At 41.0% G+C, this 18,580-nt stretch overlaps 1 protein-coding gene across 1 annotated transcript in view; it reads left to right on the top strand.

Annotated features, from left to right (window-relative positions):
- Positions 1-17,256, top strand: part of TEX14 (testis expressed 14, intercellular bridge forming factor) — a 94,849-nt gene extending 77,593 nt beyond the window's left edge. Inside the window, exons 24-35 of the mRNA XM_046676308.1 lie at positions 520-601; positions 2,440-2,502; positions 2,992-3,119; positions 3,715-3,920; positions 4,942-5,038; positions 6,166-6,240; positions 8,912-8,989; positions 9,754-9,850; positions 13,035-13,127; positions 15,028-15,137; positions 16,431-16,482; positions 16,908-17,256. Of these exons, the coding sequence (XP_046532264.1) occupies positions 520-601; positions 2,440-2,502; positions 2,992-3,119; positions 3,715-3,920; positions 4,942-5,038; positions 6,166-6,240; positions 8,912-8,989; positions 9,754-9,850; positions 13,035-13,127; positions 15,028-15,137; positions 16,431-16,482; positions 16,908-16,944 (1,118 nt within the window). The 3' untranslated portion in view covers positions 16,945-17,256. The remainder of the gene's footprint in view (positions 1-519; positions 602-2,439; positions 2,503-2,991; positions 3,120-3,714; positions 3,921-4,941; positions 5,039-6,165; positions 6,241-8,911; positions 8,990-9,753; positions 9,851-13,034; positions 13,128-15,027; positions 15,138-16,430; positions 16,483-16,907) is intronic.
- Positions 17,257-18,580: the final 1,324 nt, after the last annotated feature.

The raw sequence follows: 18,580 nt of genomic DNA on the forward strand, positions 1-18,580 counted from the left end.
CTTGATGTCAAGGAGAACAGAAGACAGTTGAATTAGCTCTTTAGTACTCAAGACCCCACCCCCACTCTTTAAGTGGTGTTTGATGGCCAAGAGGCGTAGTTACCACTGTGAAAATGCCTAGCTAATGGTTTTTCTGTTTGAATCTTTAGTGAACAAACAGTTCTTGGTTTCAACGCCCCCTGGTGTCTGTTGACAGGAACCAGGTCAGTTTGCCTTCCTGAAAAGACAAAACAACATTTGTCTCCAGAAATAACTGTGCAGTTCTAACTGAAAGGCCAGTAAATGGCTTGATTGTATTCTGAGTGTCAGAGTATAGTTCTCCCCTCTGAGCAAGGAAAATAAACTTTCAGAGCAAAAACCTCGTTTATAGCACTCAGTCCAAACCCAATTAGGAAGTACTTTGTTTATCCAGATATTTCTCATTCTGGACCAGACCAAGGGAGATTCTAGGCAATGAAAATAATAATCTGAGTTGGAAAAAATTCAGTAAAAAAAAATACGTTTACTTTATTCTTTCAGGTGAAGAAAAGTTCCAGGTGAGAAAAAGCCTTGGAAAGAATGCTGAGGTTTTGACTAAGTCTCAATTCCAACCTATACGGAGGTATGTACTATTATTTTATTCACAGTTTCAGACTCATAGAAGTAATGTTAAATGATGATAATTCCCTGTATTTATATATTGCTCATCTTCAAACGTATTAGCCACCGTGTTATAAAAATTAGCTTTGGGCAACTTAGCCTTGTTAGGCCTTGTTCAGCAAAATTGTGAGGGGTCATGAAACGAAGTCATTATCAGTATTCAGATCCTGACTCTGCCTTTCTATCCGTGTGACCTTGGTTAAGTTTCTCAACCCCTATCTTCTGTTTCCCCATTTGTAAAACAGGGATAAGAATCCTTACTAAGAATGTTGACATAGGGATTAAAAGTAATAATATAAGTCCTGGGCATTTATCCCAGAGAAATGAATGTTCACACAAAAACACATACACAAATGTTTATAACAACTTTGTTCATAATAGCCAAAAACTGGAAACCCAGATGTTGCTAACAAGCGAATGATTTAGTAGACTGTGGTACATCTGTACCATGGAATACTCAACAATAAAAAAGAATAAATTATTGACCATGCAACAACCTGGGTAAATCTTCAGAGAGTTATGTTAAGTGGAAAAAACAATCCCCAAAAGTTATTTAGTACATAATTCCACTTATGTAATGTTCTTGAAATGATAAAATTATAGGAAAAAGGACAAGTGAGTGGTTTCCAGGGGTTAAAGAAGAGATGGGGAGTGGGAGGGAAGTAGACGTGGCTATAAAAAGGCAACGTAAGGGATCCTTGTGATGGTGGAAATATTCTGTATCTTGACCACATCAGTGTTGATATCTTAGTTGTGATATTGTTCCATCGATTTGTAAAATGTTACCATTGAGGCAAACTGGGTAAAGTGTATTTCTTAAAACTAAAGTGAATGTACAGTTATCTCAAAATGAAAAATTTAATTGAAAAAGTAATAATAGGTGTAAAGTGCCTGGTATAATAACATTCAATTTACTTTCCCCCATCTGGATCTCAATTTCCTTATCTATAATAATTATAACTAGTATTTCCTAATCAGATACCATATGCCAGGTACTTTTTTTGGTCAAATTTAATTCATATAACAACCCTCTGAGATACATACTGTTACCTCCATTTTGCCAATAAGAAAACCAAAGTTCAGAGTAAGTATTTTCCCTAAGGTTGTACAGTTAGTAAGAGGCTATATCAGTCAGGATAAGCTAGATTATGCTATGTAACAGACAACTCCCAGATTTTAGTGGCTTAAAACAACAAAAGTTCATTTTTAGCTCATGCTCCGTGTCCATGATGGGTTGGTCAGGAGTGTTCTGTGCCATATTACTACCTTCTATCAGAGATTCAGGCTTTAAGGAGTATTGCAGTTGAATCCCAAATATTGGTTAAAGTAGAAGTGGGTCAGTTTTGTCTTCGGTATTCTTTTCTGGCCAACTTTTTTCACAAACCTCTCTGGCCTCTCCTAATACTTCATGCCAGGAAGCTGTCTTACAGTTGGTAAGGCCCCATGGCTGTGCGCCTTGCTCCACCCTCCATCCCCAGCAAAGTTCCTGTGCTCCATTGATTTCCTCAGGAACTTGCTCCTGTCATATAGCATTGTTGACTGATTTCAGATGAGCTGACTCTTAGAGAGTATTTATTGAATCTCTAGAGAGGAAACTGCAGTCCAGAGCAAGGCCCAGAGGTGCCTGAGAACATGCGGCTGGTCATTAGTAGAGCCAGGACCAGAACCCAGACTTTCCACTTCTGAGCTCAGTGCCCTTCCTGCTGCTTCTCACAATGGGCTGATAAACTGGTCCCTTGTACCAACCTAGTGCACTCTGCTGATGGGATTCATATGATTTTATCACTTTCTCTCTTACAGTACTGCAGGTGAACAAGAGGAGACATTAAAGGAGTCACCAGTGGAAGTGAAAGAGAAAGACATGTATGGCCACCAAAGTGTTGCCTAAGGATGCTGTGTAAAGTCTTGGTTTTAGGAGAATAGTGTTTCCTTGTTTGTAAGAGTCTACGTTCTTCCCATTTTTACATATACATTTAATGAGTGTGTTTCTTCTTTCACCAAAAAGCTGTTATGATGATGTGATCTAAACTAATAGCATCTTACAATCAAGAAAATACAGTGATAATAATAATATGTTTATATTTGAAGTAGATTAAATTTGTTTTCTACATAAATATACTTTCATCTATGGAAATAGTGTATTTTTAGCTGTTGAAAAATGTTTAAAGTTAGTATCTCTTTTTTTAAGATATTCTCTAGTATTCTTTTTAAGACATTCTAAGATATTCTCTAATTCTGGCCTATTGCCAAATATTTTTATCAAGAGCATCCTTAAAAAGTACCTCTCAGCAGTATATTGTTTGATTTTTCTTAACTTTTTCTCTCAGCTAGTGTGTACTTTTAATTCTTTAGATCATTGACAGACATTCAAGACCTGTCTAGTATCTCATATGAGCAGGACGGTTCTTTTAAGGAAGTCTCATGCAAAACACCCAGAATAAACCATGCACCTACTAGTGTCAGCACTCCACTCAGCCCAGGTAATCACCTGCAGGGGAGAAGTGTTGTGAGAGAGGAACTAACAGCCCCTGTCCCCTTGGCTCTGGGAAGCCAGGCTGCAGGAGCAGATCCCAAGGGTGTTTTCTCGCAGTGCAAAAGCTGAAGGGGATGCCCCCATGGGAGGCCAGGTTGGGGTAGGGGTGGGGCTTATTAAGCAGTAATAAGGTTTTTGACTTCACTGGTGGAGACATGCAAATGCAAAACCTGCTTTGTACTCTAAATACTATTGAATTTAGTGTGAAAACATTGGATTCTCCAGAGTCTGTAACTTAAAGTAGTACCTTGTGCTTAAATGTACATAGTTCTGAGTCCTGCAACTGCGTACACCCAGCATCAAATATCCTCTTTCCAGTGTCCTTGTTTCCATATATCTGTGATTCAAATAATCTCCCTTTATTTTGTTGGCCAAGTTTAGAGACTGTCATTTTGTATCCCTTGAGAAGCTGTTTCTCAGATTAGTGATTGTTTTTGGTTATTAACAGTTTAAAGAATCCGTGGTATAGAGTTTTGTGGAGGTTTTAATTTTTGTTTTAAATAATGTAAAGGATTTGGACACTGCCCTCTTTTCTGCAACAGGGTCAATTTCTTCAGCTGCCAGTCAGTATAAAGACTGCCTTGAAAGTATCACATTTCAAGTTAAAACAGGGTCTACCTCGTGCTGGAACAGTCAAGAATCTATCCCAACTTTGTGTGATACATTTACAACTGTCCGGGAGAGAGCAAAGAGCCTAGATTCCCTTCTTACTTCCTCTGAAACTCTCCGTTCAAGATTGACTGATCTCGTAAGTAGACCTACTCTGTGTTACACACTCATGGAGTCAGCCCAAAGCCTTCAGTGATGCAAAGTGCCAAGATTTCTCCAAATCTATTTTATGAACAAAGCCAGAAATAAGCTGGATCCTTTCCAGGCTTCCCTGGGGCTCCTCTCCAAGTCTGTGTTGTAGGATGGATCCTGGGTTTTTGTGCCTTTTTTCCCCTCAGAGAAATGTTTGGCGATTTCTCTGAAGAGCCAACCTCTCATAGCTTACATATTCTACCTACTTAGGGAGGCTCAAGTGCTGCTTCCTCCTTGAAGCCTCCTCTGGTTAGTTCGCTGAGAGTTTTGATTGATCTCCACCTTCTCTGAACTCCTGAACTAATAGTCTGCGGTAAAAACACTTAATTGTATGCTGTCTTCTCGCCTCCTCCCCCTCCCCCTGCTGTCCTTCTTTCTTCTTCTCTCTCTCCCTCATATTTCATGTGTAGTCTCTTCAAGAAAACTACAGGTTCCTCACTTGGTACACTCATTAAAAACCTAAAGCTAAAAACCTAAAATGGTCGACTGACCATTCTATAAGCAGATTGATTACTTGCTTTGGCCCTTAATGAAAAATTTACTGTCATCTTCTTTGGGCATTTGACTCACAAAAGGTCTCACTCTGAAGTAGAGAAATAAAGGATTTTATGCTTTCGTTCAACAAACTGTTAATTGGGCAGGTTCTAAGTGCTAGGCACCATGCCAGGCCCTCTTGTAAGTGCCCAAATGTGAATAAGATAGGTATAGTCCCTGTCCCAAAGGAGCTCACCACCTAGTGAGAAAAACTGGTGTGATATAACACAGAGCTAAGTAGTGAGTGCCGCAGAGGCAAAGAGGAGTGAGAAGGCTTCCCAGAGGAGGTGACATTCGAATGAGTTTGACTCAGTCAACAAAACAAGTGCCTTCTTCCATTGATGATACAAGCTTAATCTTGGAAATGATTGAGCTGCATGGGCATTTTTAGCTTAACACATGCGTCAATTACCACGTTTATGTCTTACTTATAGAAAAAGTTGTCTACATTTACTGGGGCTGGTTCCTCCAGCATTGCTAAGGCACCGGATACATCATCCCATGCCATGCAGAGAAGGAGTCTGCCGAAAGGTACCCTGTGTTTAATATTGAAATACATAAGCAATTTAAGGGAGCTTAATTTAAGGGAGCTCATTTTTTTACATTAGATTCAAACAAAAATGCTGTTTTCCCCCTGATTATAAAAGTAAAACAATTCATTATAGAGAACTTGGAGAATAAAGAAGAGCTTAACAAAGAAAACCACCAATTAATTCTACCACCATTTTTTAATCTCTTGTAATATTTTGGTACATATATTTTTCATATTTTTAGAAATATACAAATATATATACACATTCAGCATAGTTGAAATCATATTGTATATCAGCTCTTGCTTGGTTTTTTCCTTTGATGATATATTTTGAGGATTTCCGCTTGTCACTAAAAATGATTTGTAAATATATGTAATGGCTACATAATAGTCCATTCTACATATGTTGCTTAACCATGCCCTTATGTTGAAAATTTATATTGCTTTCCCAGTTTTGCCCTTTGTACAAAAATCTTTACCTGCACCTCTGATCCTTTCCATAGGCTAGATTCCTAGAAGACACTTTCCAAATCAAAGGGTATGAGAGTGTTAACAGCTCTTGAGGCATGTTGCGTTTGCTACATCAATTTTAGTATCTGTGTCTTTGGTCCAGCTCTTAGAATTTCCCTCAGGGGGATAGGGATTTTGTGAATTATGCTGAGGGTTTTTGGTTAATGTTATAATTGAGCACTTAGGGGAGGCCCAAAGGATGGTTGCTCCTATATCCCCTGGCCTGATAGTCTGCAGAGAAAGGCTCCCACTTTATGTTTTGTTCATTTGGACTGTCCAGAGCCTCTGTATCCCTCAGCAGCTCTGGTCCAGATTGGGTCCCCAGCCTCTTAGGAATTTGTACCTCACCTACCTCAAATGTCCCTGGGGAGGGAGGGACACTGATCAAGCAATACTTGGGTAAGGGGTGATGTAGGAAAGGTTTTGAGTAAAAGGAAGAATAAAGCCCTTCACATGTTAGCAGGTCTCAACTAGGACTGCTAATTTTTGAGGTTTTCTCCTCACGTTAGTTTGTTTCATTACTGAGAAATCTTAAGTCAAATCCACGTGGAAGCCTAGAAAATCCAGTTCAGGTCTAGGAAGGTGTTAAGTCATTTTCCCCTTTATCTTTTTTAAGAACTAGTAGAAACCATCTCACAGCATAACATTGATGAGCTACCACCACCATCTCAGGAGCTACTTGACGAAATTGGTAAGGATGTTCAATACAGAATTTACTCCATGGCCCTGTTAGTTATGGTCGCTGGCCACAATGTGGTTTCTTTGTCTCAAGTGTGAACACTAGTACAGAAGGCCCTATGAAGGTCTGAGGAAATGTACAGAATTCAGCAAGGGGCAATTTCCTGATAAAATGGGTGACTACTGAAGCCTGGCCAGGATAATTGGCCTGTGTCTCTTGTCGTTTTGTTACTTAAAGTGTCTGTGGTAATGATTCTAAGAGGAAATAACATTCAAATGGTTTATTATGATGAATTTTTTTTCTTAAAGGAATTCTTATCTCCTTTTCGAACCAAACCAGCCATACCTTGGGGGCCTGAAGTCTGGCTCTGAAGGCCAAGACACCCTGTACTTTCAGTTTTGCCATTAGCAGGAGGTATTAAAGCTGTTGGCATCATGGATGAATCACTTTCCTGAGGGCAGAGAAGTCAGTGGCACAAGACTTAATGAGACCAGAATTTTCTGTTTCAGAGACTGAGCAATACCAACTCAATTTTAGTTGTAGCTGATGCTGAAAGTAAATGGTACATGGTTATAGAGATATTTGAGGCAGGTGGTTTGCTTCCCCGGGAAAGACCTGACTACTCTCTTCTTGACAGCCTGGCTGACCAGAGGCCCTCAGAGGACACATCTCATCAGACCTCTGATGGTCCAATTCTGGGTATGGGGCGTTTAGAGAATTTCCTGAGGTGCGCCACTTGGTTTTCAGGATTCTGAGGTTTTGTGTCTTATTAGAAAGAGAGAGGTAAATGAGGACTTACCTGGTCTAACTCAACGGACAGCTACTGTCTAGGTTATCAGAACTCCCAGCCCCTGACCATTGGCCTGAGGAACTTAGGTGGACCCGGTCAGAGCTGCTAGAACCTTCCTTAGTTTCTTCTTCTGTAGACATAGGCCCTTCTTGCCTGACCGCACCCCTCCCCCAATGCCACAGGGTTGTATAGGTGACAGGGTTGTTGGGTCAGACTCTTAGAGCCCCCACCCCCATACAGGCTTTCATTCTCTGGAACTCCCTAGGGAGTCCTCACAAATTTCTCTCCAGTTGTTCTTCTTCATACAACAGTAGAACTGCTGCTTGTGAGAGTAGACGTCACCGTACGTGTCCTGCTCAGGTGGATTCTCAGTGTTGTCTATTCCTTGGTCATGGCTTAAGGCAGCACTTGAGGGCTTCTTTGCAGTTTGACCTTAGTGATACTTTTCCTCTGGATCCTGGCGTCTTCTGTCTTCAGTCACCATGTAGACTCCCCCGATTCAGCAGCTGTTACCTGGCTTCCTCCATGATTCCAACCTCAGGGCACTGCTGTACCCCAGTGCACTCCGCAGAAACCCTCCCTCATTTTGCTCGTGGGAATTATCTGTGCCAAGTTTGAGATGGGTCAGTAATTTTCCAGAAAGACAAAGGGCAGAGGGCACTTGGGTGGTTTCTCCTAATGATGAACAATTATTGTCCCACCTGGTTATTGTATATCTTCACTCTGTTGTTGTTTCCCCTCTGGAGGGCTTTGGGAAGTGACCTGGAGCTGACACCTGTGCTTTGGAGGACCCACATGCAAAGCTCTAGACTTCTGACAAGGGCCTAAAGGGGAAGGTTCTTTAGAACCCTAGGATATAGGTGATCCTTTAAGATCAATAAGGGACTACTTTTAATCGAGGATAAAAATGGATTTTTAAATTTCAAATTATATTAAATGATCTTATGGATCCCCTTGATACCCAGAGGCTGCCAGGTAGGACCTGATTCCTGACCCGCACCTGTACACAACAGGGCCATGCCAGCAGCGAGCCCAGGGTTACTGTCTGTGCCGCCTTCTCACTGTCTCTGCTCTGCTCTGCTCTGCGCTGGAGAGCACTTAGAGGAGACCGAGTACCTAACAAATGCAGAGCAGTGTGCTGAGTTTAGCAGATGCTTGTCTTAGTCTAGTGATCAATTCTTTAGGAACTAGAAATTATACATGTTTTTTGCCTTCTGTATTTCCATAAACTAGGTAAAAAAATATGAAATATAAGCCAATAGAGATGGGGAAAATTTTGAGTTGCTCTGAAATTGTTGCAAACTTCTTGAGAGAGGATAAAGTAAAGATTAAGAGCATAAACTTTAGAGCTAGACTGCCTGGATTTAATAACAATTCTTCGTAGTATCTGTGTGATTCTAGGCAAGTTCCTTAACGTTTTTTTACCTGCACTTCCTCATCTGTTAAACAGGAATAACAATAACGTGATCAATCTCAAGGGCTGTTGTAAAGGTTAATTGTGAACCTTAATCTTGAATTAACTTAATGTATGTGAGTTAGAAACAGTACCTGCTACATAGGGCTCTGCAAGTGTTACCTATCATCATCATCGTCATCATCATTATTTTTAGTGTTGTATGAGATTGAATGCCCTAAACGCAGTGGTCCTCAAACTTTATCAGGCATCAGAATCACCTGGTGGGCTTGTTAAAACACAGATTTCTGGACCCCATCCTGAGAGTTTCTGATTCAGTGGGTCTTGGATGAGGCCTGACAACTTGCATATCTAACAAGTTCTCAGGTTATACTGAGGCTGCTGGTCTGGGGACCACCCTTTGAGAACCACTGCTCTAGAGAATAGTATGACATTGTAAAGGAAGAAATGTGTTGCCTCCTGCTTTTATATTTGGACAGAGCACTTGAAGCAGCAGCAGACCTCATCCACAGTGTTGGATGAGAGCACAGCAAGTCACCTGGGCATCACTGCAAATGGTAAGCCAGCTACCTGGATCTTTTTCATCAGCTTCTTGCTGTAATGCTGTCCTTGGCAGCACAGTGGTACATGGAGGAGTGTGGACCTTGAGGTCAGCCACCTCAATTCTGGCTCCAAAACTTTTGGGTGGCAAACTGATTAATGTCTGTCTCTGTGCCTTAGTTGTTATCTGTAAAATAGGAATAATTCCTACCTTATGATGTATGTAATAGCTCCATGCACAGTGCCTGGTACATTGTGAAATACTTAACAAATGTTAGTCCCCTCCCCTTCATAGGACTGCGTGATGAAATCAGATAGCATATGTAAAATGCCTGGCATACGTTAAAGGGCACTACCCTTCTCCACCCAAATTTCTTCCCTGATTCTCCAACCCAGAAACATCTAACTAGTGAGAACAGGGTCGTCCCCCAAAGTAAATCTGTGCAATTTGTTTTCAGAGTCTCTTGCCTCCTCTTTTTTGTGTCCTTTCTCTCCTCTGCTTCCTCTGTCTCTCTTGAGCCTTGGCATGGGCAAGGTTTCCTATAGCTTCACCTGGCACCAAAGAGCTCCCAAGACTCCAGAAGCAGCTGCTGTGAATAGGCGCCCTGCAGACTGCCACCTGGCCCCCTGCTCTCCTGGGAAGAGAACTAGTGCATCGCATACTTAAGGGGCCACTGATTAGCCTTAATTTTTTGCACTCCATTTTAAGGCAGGCTTTCTCAATTGTTTGTTATTGTTGTGTTGCTGTTCTAATAAAGTTAGGTCTTTCAACTGTTTTTAGATCAAAGGCACTTAGAAGAGCAAGAAACTATCAGTAAAAAAGAAGATAATATGCTTTGGACCAAAGAAACTCAGGATCTAGAAGAGGACACAGAGAGGTAACAGAAAAAGCTGGACTTTGGAAAGGATTTTGCTGTATTATTTTGCTGTTTTTCTCCTGATATTGACAAATAATAAGAAGAAGGAAAAAAATGGTCTTTTTTCATACTATCCTAATAGACCCTGTTCCTAAAAGGCTTTTTGTTTCGTTTAAATTTTTAATTGTGATAAAAGACACGTAGCATAAAACTTTTAAGTATACAGTTCAGTAGTGTTAAGTATATTCACATTGTTGTGCAACCAATCTCCAGAACTTTTTCAGCTTGCAGAATTAAAACTCTATGTCCATTATACCACAGCCCCCCTTTCCCCCTCCCCTCAGTCCCTAGCAGCCACCATCGTACTTTCTGTTGATACCTCATGAGAGTGAGATCATATGTATTTGTCTTTTGTAACTCACTTATTTCACTTAGCGTGATGTCCTCAAGGTTCGTTCTTGTAGCATGTGTCAGAATTTCCCTCCTTTTTAAGGCTAAATTCCATTGTATGTATACATATGTGTGTATATCACATTTTGTTTATCTGTTCATCTGTTGGTGGACACTGGGTTGTTTCCACCTTTTGGCTATTGTGAATAATGGTGCTCTGAAGATAGGTGTACAAATGTCTCTTCAAGACACCCTGATTTCAGTTCTTTTGGATATATACTCTGGAGTGGTATTGCTGGATCGTATGGTAAATCTATTTTTAATTTTTTGAGGAAATACCATACTGCTTCCCACAGCAGCTGCACCATTTTACATTCCTGCCAACAGTGCACATTGGCAGGGTTCCAATTTCTCTACATCGTTGCCAATACTTGCAATTTTCTGTGGGTTTTTTTTGATAGTAGCCATTCTGATGGGTATGAGGTAATACTTCATTGTGGTTTTGATTTGAAATTTTTTAATGATTAGTGATATTGAGCATCTTCTCATATGCTTGATGGCCATTTGTATATCTGCTTTGGAGGAATATTTGTTCAAGTCCTTTGCCTATTTTTTAATAGGATTATTTGTTTTTTTCTTGTCAAGTTTTTTGTTTTTGTTTGTTTTTACTTCATTTTGTGAAGTAAACACAGGTTTCAACATCTTTCAAAACATTTTAGTTAAAGGCCTTAAAGAGAATTTTTAGATCTTTCTAGTCAAATAAGAGAAAATGGGGCATTCATCCAGACAGTTCAGTCTAAAAACACAAGGTTGCCTCAAGAAACCCAGTTCCATTCCTAAGTGGGAGCTCTCCTTTGCCCTGTGTTGTAAGGCAAACCATTTCAGCTCACCTCCTGTGCTCCTGACTTCTCTTGCCTGGTCCTGTCATTCAGGGCCAGCACTGGGGTGAGATAAGTGAAACACACTCCCTGGTCACAAAATTGAATGAGGCACCAAAAAACTCAGGAGTCAAGATAAGTGCTATTTTAATGCCATATCTTAAAAAATAAAAATTAATGCAAAAAATCCATGATGAACAAAATGTCTAAATTTTAAAGAAAGACAGGATCTGAATCTGCCCTTGCACCTTGCCTCATCCTGATTCTGGTCCTGTGGATCCTTGGGGTAGCCCTGCAGAATTCTTTCAGCTGCAAATGATAGAAAACTGTACCATTGTGCTTAAATAAGTTTGTCTCATAACAAGAGGCCCACAGGTTGGCAGAGCATGGCTGGTGTGACCGCTCCACAAAGCCACCATGGACTTAGGCTCTTTTGATCTTCCTGCTCTGCCACTTGTAGCATGTTGGCCTTTATTGTCAGGCTTGTCACCTCCTGGTTGCAAGATGGCTGCTGTCCCACACACCAACCAGAGATAAGAGGGTGGGCCAAATGAATGTTCTAGCTGGCTGTGCCCCTTTTTATCTGGAAAGCAAAAACTCTCAGAAACCCTTCCCAGCAGATGCCCACTTAGAGCTCATTGGCCAAATGTGATACATGACCCCCCTCAGTTGTAAGGCAGACTGGAAATTGAGTTTTTAGCTTTTCAGCTGCTATAAAAGAAGAAGGTATGAGAGAGGTGTTTTATGAATAACTTTTGGGTAGTAAATCCAGTTTGTGTCACACTTTTCAAAAGCTAAATGATTTTCTATGAGGAAGGAAAAGAGAGACCTGGAAGGGAAGGTCTGGGAGGTGAAGGAGGAAACTAGATCCCTGGGATCTGTGAGGAAGTGTGGAGAGGGATTTTGGGGAGACTGAGAAGACAAAGAGGCAAAGGGGGAGGAAGGTAAGAATTTTTTTTAAGTTTTAGAAATCTTTGTCTATAGTGTATGTTGTAAATCCAGTCCTCCCATCTCCCAAAAACACCTTCAGTAAAAATCTCTGCCATTATTTAAGGCAAATGAAGATAAGCTCAAAAAGGCCGAGTTACATTTGGTTATATAAATATAAAATGCTTTGTACATGATCAAAAGTTAGCTACTCTTGTTGTTGTCTCTTCCTTTTCCAAAAGGGCTGGCTGTGCTGGACACAGATAGATGCCCACAGATGTTCAGTCATCTCAGTTCTCGGCACCAGGCCAGAGTGGAAGATATTTTTTCAGATGGGTAGGACTTTTCAGGCCTTCTGAAAACATATTCTGCATCTTTTAGCCCCAGAGGCTGTTCTTTTCTGTTCTTTTTTTTTGAGGAAGATTAGCCCTGAGCTAACATCTGCTGCCAATCCTCCTCTGTTTGCTGAGGAAGACTGGCCCTGAGCTAACATCTGTACCCATCTTCCTCTGCTTTATATGTGGGACGCCTACCACAGCATGGCTTGCCAAGCAGTGCCATGTCCACACCCGGGATCTGAACCGGCGAACCCCAGGCTGCCAAAGCAGAACTTGCGAACTTAACCGCTGCACCACCAGGCTGGCCCTCAGAGGTTCTTCTTAATCCAAAACACTTGTAGGAATGAGTGTACAGTTCTAGCCTCAGGTGGAAATTGACTTAATGACCTAGAACTGAGACAGAGTCTAGTATTGGACTTTGGGAGATAGTGATCTATCTCATGGGTGCTGGGCTTTTGTCAGGGGCTAACAGAGGCTTCGGGTCCACATTTAAATCAGATCTAAGTGACCTCTACAATTCCAGATAGAATCTCACCAATCTCTCGTTTTCTCATGAGAAACAAGTGAAAGTACAAGTTTGAAAGTCCTTTCCCACTGTAAAGTGCTATGCTTCCTTGTCAAGGGAGAGAGAAAATGACTGTTGTCTCAGTTGCTTCACTTGCCCTTGGACAGAGCTCACTCTACTCTGGATGAGGACCTGGAAAGATGGCTGCAGCAACCTGAGGACAGCATGGAGCTACAGGATCTCCCCAAGGGCTCTGCAAGGTTATCGCTCTCCTTCAGGGGATCATTTTCTTTTTCAGGAAAGGGGGCTAGATTTTAGTTTTTTAAAAAATACCTCAGCTCCTTGGAGAATGAATGTCTGGTGATGGCATTACATTGCTGTAGATGAACCAGCCCTGACTCTTGTCTGCCCCTCTTCCTCCACCCACAGTGCTCAAGGCATTAATTAGCAGATTGATATCAGTATGGAGAGAGGCCTGTAAGATTGCTGTATCTTGGCCCTGTCACCTTCAACATTTTCATCAGTCATTTGAATTAAATCAGAAAAGGCATGCTTATCACATTTTTAGATAACACAAATCTAAGAATGAATGCTAATGTGATGGGTGATAGATTGTGGATTCAAAATGCTCTTGACAGGTAGAAATGTTAGATTTCTCTAAAAGATGAAAGTAAACGTTTAGATCCAAAAGTATAGAATGTGAGAGATTTGACCTAATGGGGAATTTTTTATCAGAAGCTCCTACTCACTGTAATTTCATTGAAGGCAGGAAGTATGTCTTATTTTTATATGCTCAGCATTTAGCATGCATTTTGAGACATAGTAAGAATTCAAGAAATTCCTCTTAAAGAACGCATGGACAGTGACTCTAGGAGGCCTCAGTTTTCTACAGGTGCTGAAAAGATCAATGCAGCATTAACGCTGAGCAGACAGAAATGTACTATCCAGATCAAGGTGATATCTCATGCTGGCTAGAGGACTCCTAGGAGACAGTGTATGGCTTCTTTCTGGGCGTCATATTTTAAAAAGAACATTCACAGGCAGAAAAGGGTGGCTTCAGAGGTCTGGAAACCATGTCATATGAGAACAGCTGAAGGAGCAGGGGAAGCTCAGCCTGAGACAAGCAGATGGAGTAGAGAATTTGATAGCTGCCCTCAGATACCTGAAATATTATAAAGTGGAGAGAGTCAGCTTACTCTTTTCTGCCCCGAAGGACAGAGCTAGTGACTAGAAACTGCAGAGTAAGAGACTTTTATTCAGTAAAGCACAAACTTTCTAATAACCATAGCTATCTGACCGAGGAAACAGCTGCCTTTACAGTTACTCTAACAACTGCTCCCCCACTCCAGCACAGGCTGGATGACTCTGGTCCAGGACATTTGGACTGAGGTAAATGCTAACCCAAAGGCTTCCTCCAACTCTAGAGCCTAGGATTCTGTGATGAGAGGTTAGGAGGAAAAAAATCCTTTTCAACCTAGCTGGCTTTACTTTCTCTCTCATTTTACATATTTTGTGTTGAATATCCGGTGAATGAAGACAGAAGGAAAATCCCTAAGCACTGTCAGTTTAGTTCAGCCAGCATCTGTTGGGCACAGACAATGAGCTGAGTGCTGTGCTGGGGGCTGGAGGGGCAGAGAGGTAGGACATCTCTGCCCTTGAGCTTATAGTTGAGTGGGGGAGATGGTTTCTGCTTACTGGTTTGACGGATGTGGTCTTAAATCATTAGATACTTCAAGTAGATATTTCACTTCAGAGGGTTTCAGAAAGTGAAGATAAGGTAGAAAATAAATGGCGGTTGTAAAAAGGACACCAATTATAACGTAAGTGAAACGCTCTTTTTCTTTGGGACGATACAGCCTAGTGGTTGAGAGCAGAGTCTGAGACAGACTGCCTGGGTCGGATCCTGGCTCTAGGACTTACCAGGCATGTAAGCTGTGCCTCAGCTTCCTTATCACTTAATGGGGATGGTAATGGTAACTGCTTTATGTAGTTGTGATGAGAATTAAATGACTTAATACACATTATAGCATTTGAACTGATGCCTGGCCAATAGGGAACACTCCATTAGTACTGGCTATTATTATATTTCTTTTGGAGCACAGTCCTGTTCCCCTGGCCCTTGTGCATATGGTTTGATACCCAAAATCATTGTCATTGAAGGGAGGTGAATACCAAGGATCAAGAAGTTGGTAAAAAGAAGAGAAAAGGGGAAGAAAGCACCAAGCCAGAGAGAAGGAAGTCAGAGAGCTTTTTAGGGACTTCTGAAGAAGGTATGAAGGAATGATTCTTTAGAATGTAGTCTGGAGTCCTTGGACTTTGATGAGCATCAAAGTTATTTAGAAATGTTTCCCAGTTGCTATACATCATCCTCCTACACTTTTTCCTTGTAGTTCAGCCCAGGTTTTCTGTTAATTGCCAATCATATCTTCATCAGAAAACAGTAACAATATCCAGTTCTATTTCTAAAGCAAGCCTTTTGTCAGTCTCATCATCCTTATCTTGCACATTGTCTGGAAAGATGTTTTGCTTCTAATTGTCTAGTGTCGTCGAAAGAGTTCTAAATTTAACTCACACAGAGGCTACAGAATCCAGTAAGAAATCATAAATTGTGGAATTTAAATGGAGTCTACAAGCAATGTGAAAGATATAAATGAACCTTAATTTCAAAACCATTTTGATAGAGTTTTAAGGCACCATTCACAAATGACTCCCTCCTATATTTGGATTCCTCCTACTCAGGAAGTTAGAGACATTAGCTCTTTCAGATCATCTGGTATCCCTTTCATGCCTTTCCCAGTCCATTCTCATTCTTGTCCTTTCTTTTGCCCTGCTTTGTGCCCCAGTCCACAAGGGTCAGTATCTCATGGGCTTCCTGGCCAACTGGCTTCCTGCTAGCCGGGGGGAAGCCCGAGCAGAAGATCAGAGGGCAGGAGAGCAGTTGGGTTATGACTTCCCCTACCTGCTCACTTCAGCCCCTCGTCTCTGCATAGAAGTGGTGTCCCTCCACAAGCACAGCTTCTATTAGGCTGCCCATCCTTCGCAGTGCCAGCTCTCACTGGGTTCCAGTAACCATCCTGCCCCACTTCTGCACCCCGCCAGTCCCTTCAGACTTGCAAATGATAATGACTTCCCACTGCTGCTAGTCCCTGGATGCCTTGTCATCCCTTTTTTGCTCCCTTAATTCCAACTACACCTCTGTAAACGGTCACTTCATTAAAGAGCCTGGGGTGCATTCTGTTTTCTCCAGGACCCTGACTGGCACAGGGCCCAGAGTGTGTGAGCATCTAGCTAGTATTGAATTCAGTGAGAACATAATGGAGGGACTTTGTGAATTAGCTTCCTAAGGGTCCATTGCTATGACAGGGAGCTGCAGAATGTTGGGAGGGGAAGCCCATTAACTGTGTTTTTAGAACGATTCTATTTTTGTAGAAGGAAGCAACTCTTGTAGATAAAACAGTTCACCCTATACTAGAGAGATAGCACTAATGTGACTTCTGAATACTGGTACCCTTTGACCTAGAAAGTAATCAGGTTGTTTTTTCTTCCTTCTATATTTCATCAAGAGGAACTTAAACCCTGTATTTGGAAGCGACTGGGTTGGTCTGAACCATCCAGGTAATGATATATCAGATGTCTGTAGGTCAAAGTTCACACGAGCAGACTTTAAACATTTACCAGCATCCAAATTAACATTAATGACAAAGACTTGAATTCAAAGTTGCTCAGTTTTTTGTGTTAATGTTTATAATTAATTAAAATATAAGGTGAAATTAATGCCAACTTTGGTTAAGTAATTGGTAGAGTCAGCACAAGAAGAGTTTTGGCTGGTGGGAGTACAGAAGATGCTACTGTAAGTTGCTTTGCAGTCATTTTGCATTTCCACGATACACTAGTTGATCATAATCTCCCTTGATTATAAAGATCAAAATCCATTTTCCTCAAATGTAACTGAATAGAAAGAGGCTGTTGTTTGTGTCTTTAAAAAACATACACACCAACTCAAAAGTACCTTTTTTGTTCTTTAAAAAACACGCACATAGGATAATTGTGCTGGATCAGAGTGACTCATCAGACTGACCAGAATTGGATCATAGACGGACCCCTGGGCTGAGTCCGAGCATCCTGCTTAGCTGCCTTCCTGCCTCACCTGCTTCAGTCACCATCGTGCCAGTGGTTCCGTAGCCCACACTTTGTTCATCTGCCACAATAGACAGAACAACTTGGCCCTGTCTGTTTGCAGCATATTTAACCATTTGTTTTCAGTCAGATTTCTGAAAATGAAAGGTCATTTTGATTGTAAAATTTCTCATTGTGCTGAGAATGGCTTTTGGTTTCGTTGGTGAAAATTTTTGAAAACTTTAATTCCTGTTATATAATAAAATGTTTACTTTTAATACCAGTTAGATTTCAGCTGTGTAAGATCTATTTCTGTGTTTTAGTTATTGGGAGAGGAACTGCCACCCAAAAAGTCTTCAATTTCTCTTATAAAGTTTGACGAATAAGCAGCTGCTGCTACCGCCCATCATGCAAACTTGCACCAGTTGTCTGTGTTTTATAATAGAATATTTCCCTCCTCTTGGCCGGGATTGCCGTATTCCCATTCCAGCTAGAATTGACTTACACAGGAAAAATACAGGTAGGAATAAAAGCCCGAGATAGTTTGAACTTATTAAAGTGAACAAACATCATCTCTGTGTATTTCGGATTATACACCTCACATCATTAGCGTGTTAGAGGAATGAAATTGTGGTTAAGACTAAGATCGCACCATTTCCTCTAATTTAGCCTCTCGTGACTGCTGTCCAGATGCACACGTCTAGCCTGGTTTTTAGAGGATCGATATACCTTCATCTACCTCCAGTTTGGAGCCTTCACATATGAATAAAAGCCTTTTCTTGGAAGTTGTGTGCTGTTGTACAGTACTAGCCAGCTAACATTTTATTCTGTCTTGGTAAGTAAGAGGTGGGTCTTTTGTTTGTGAAAACTGAGTAGTTCCTGTTGTGGATGGTCACATTCATACTGTTCTTAGCTCCCTCACATTTCACCCTGGACAAATAAAATAGGAAGGTACAAATCTATTTGACCATTTTAAAGCAAAGAAACAGTCGCTTGACCTAACCAGAGGAAAACCAAAGCAAATTACTTTACAAATAATACCCCGTGTAAAAAACTTTGAAGAATGCAGAGACTTATAATACACAGTCCTTCCTCTCAGAAAACTTTATTTGGTGAGACAAAATCAACATACATAAAAATATAAAGACTAATAGCAGGCATATCATGTTAAATGGTGAGTTAGGATATTACAGCATTATCTATTAGTATTCATAAAGGCTACAAGTCCTACACAAACTCCCACTGATGTAGTTTGTAATCTTTTGTCTATAAGGCCAGCGGAGTAGACTTGTCTAGCTGGCCAGTGACTATGTAATATTGGCCAGTGTTAACAATAGTTATTTTGGTAGATATTATATATTGGTTATGGAGCACCTATTATGTGTCAGGTACTTTACATACATGAATACTTCCCTGTTCATGGCAGTCCCCTTGTGTTTGTTTAGTATATTTATTCTCACATTCTGAGCAGCTGTTATTTCAAATTTCCATCCTTGACTTCCCAATCATTCAACAGATCACTTCCCCTCCTACTTTACAGAGAAAGTAGAAGCCATCAGGCAGGAACTAAGTCAGTTTCCCACCACCAAAACTACTA

Source organism: Equus quagga, chromosome 11 (genome assembly GCF_021613505.1).
Source record: "Equus quagga isolate Etosha38 chromosome 11, UCLA_HA_Equagga_1.0, whole genome shotgun sequence".
In the NCBI taxonomy this organism is placed as follows: Eukaryota; Metazoa; Chordata; class Mammalia; order Perissodactyla; family Equidae; genus Equus; species Equus quagga.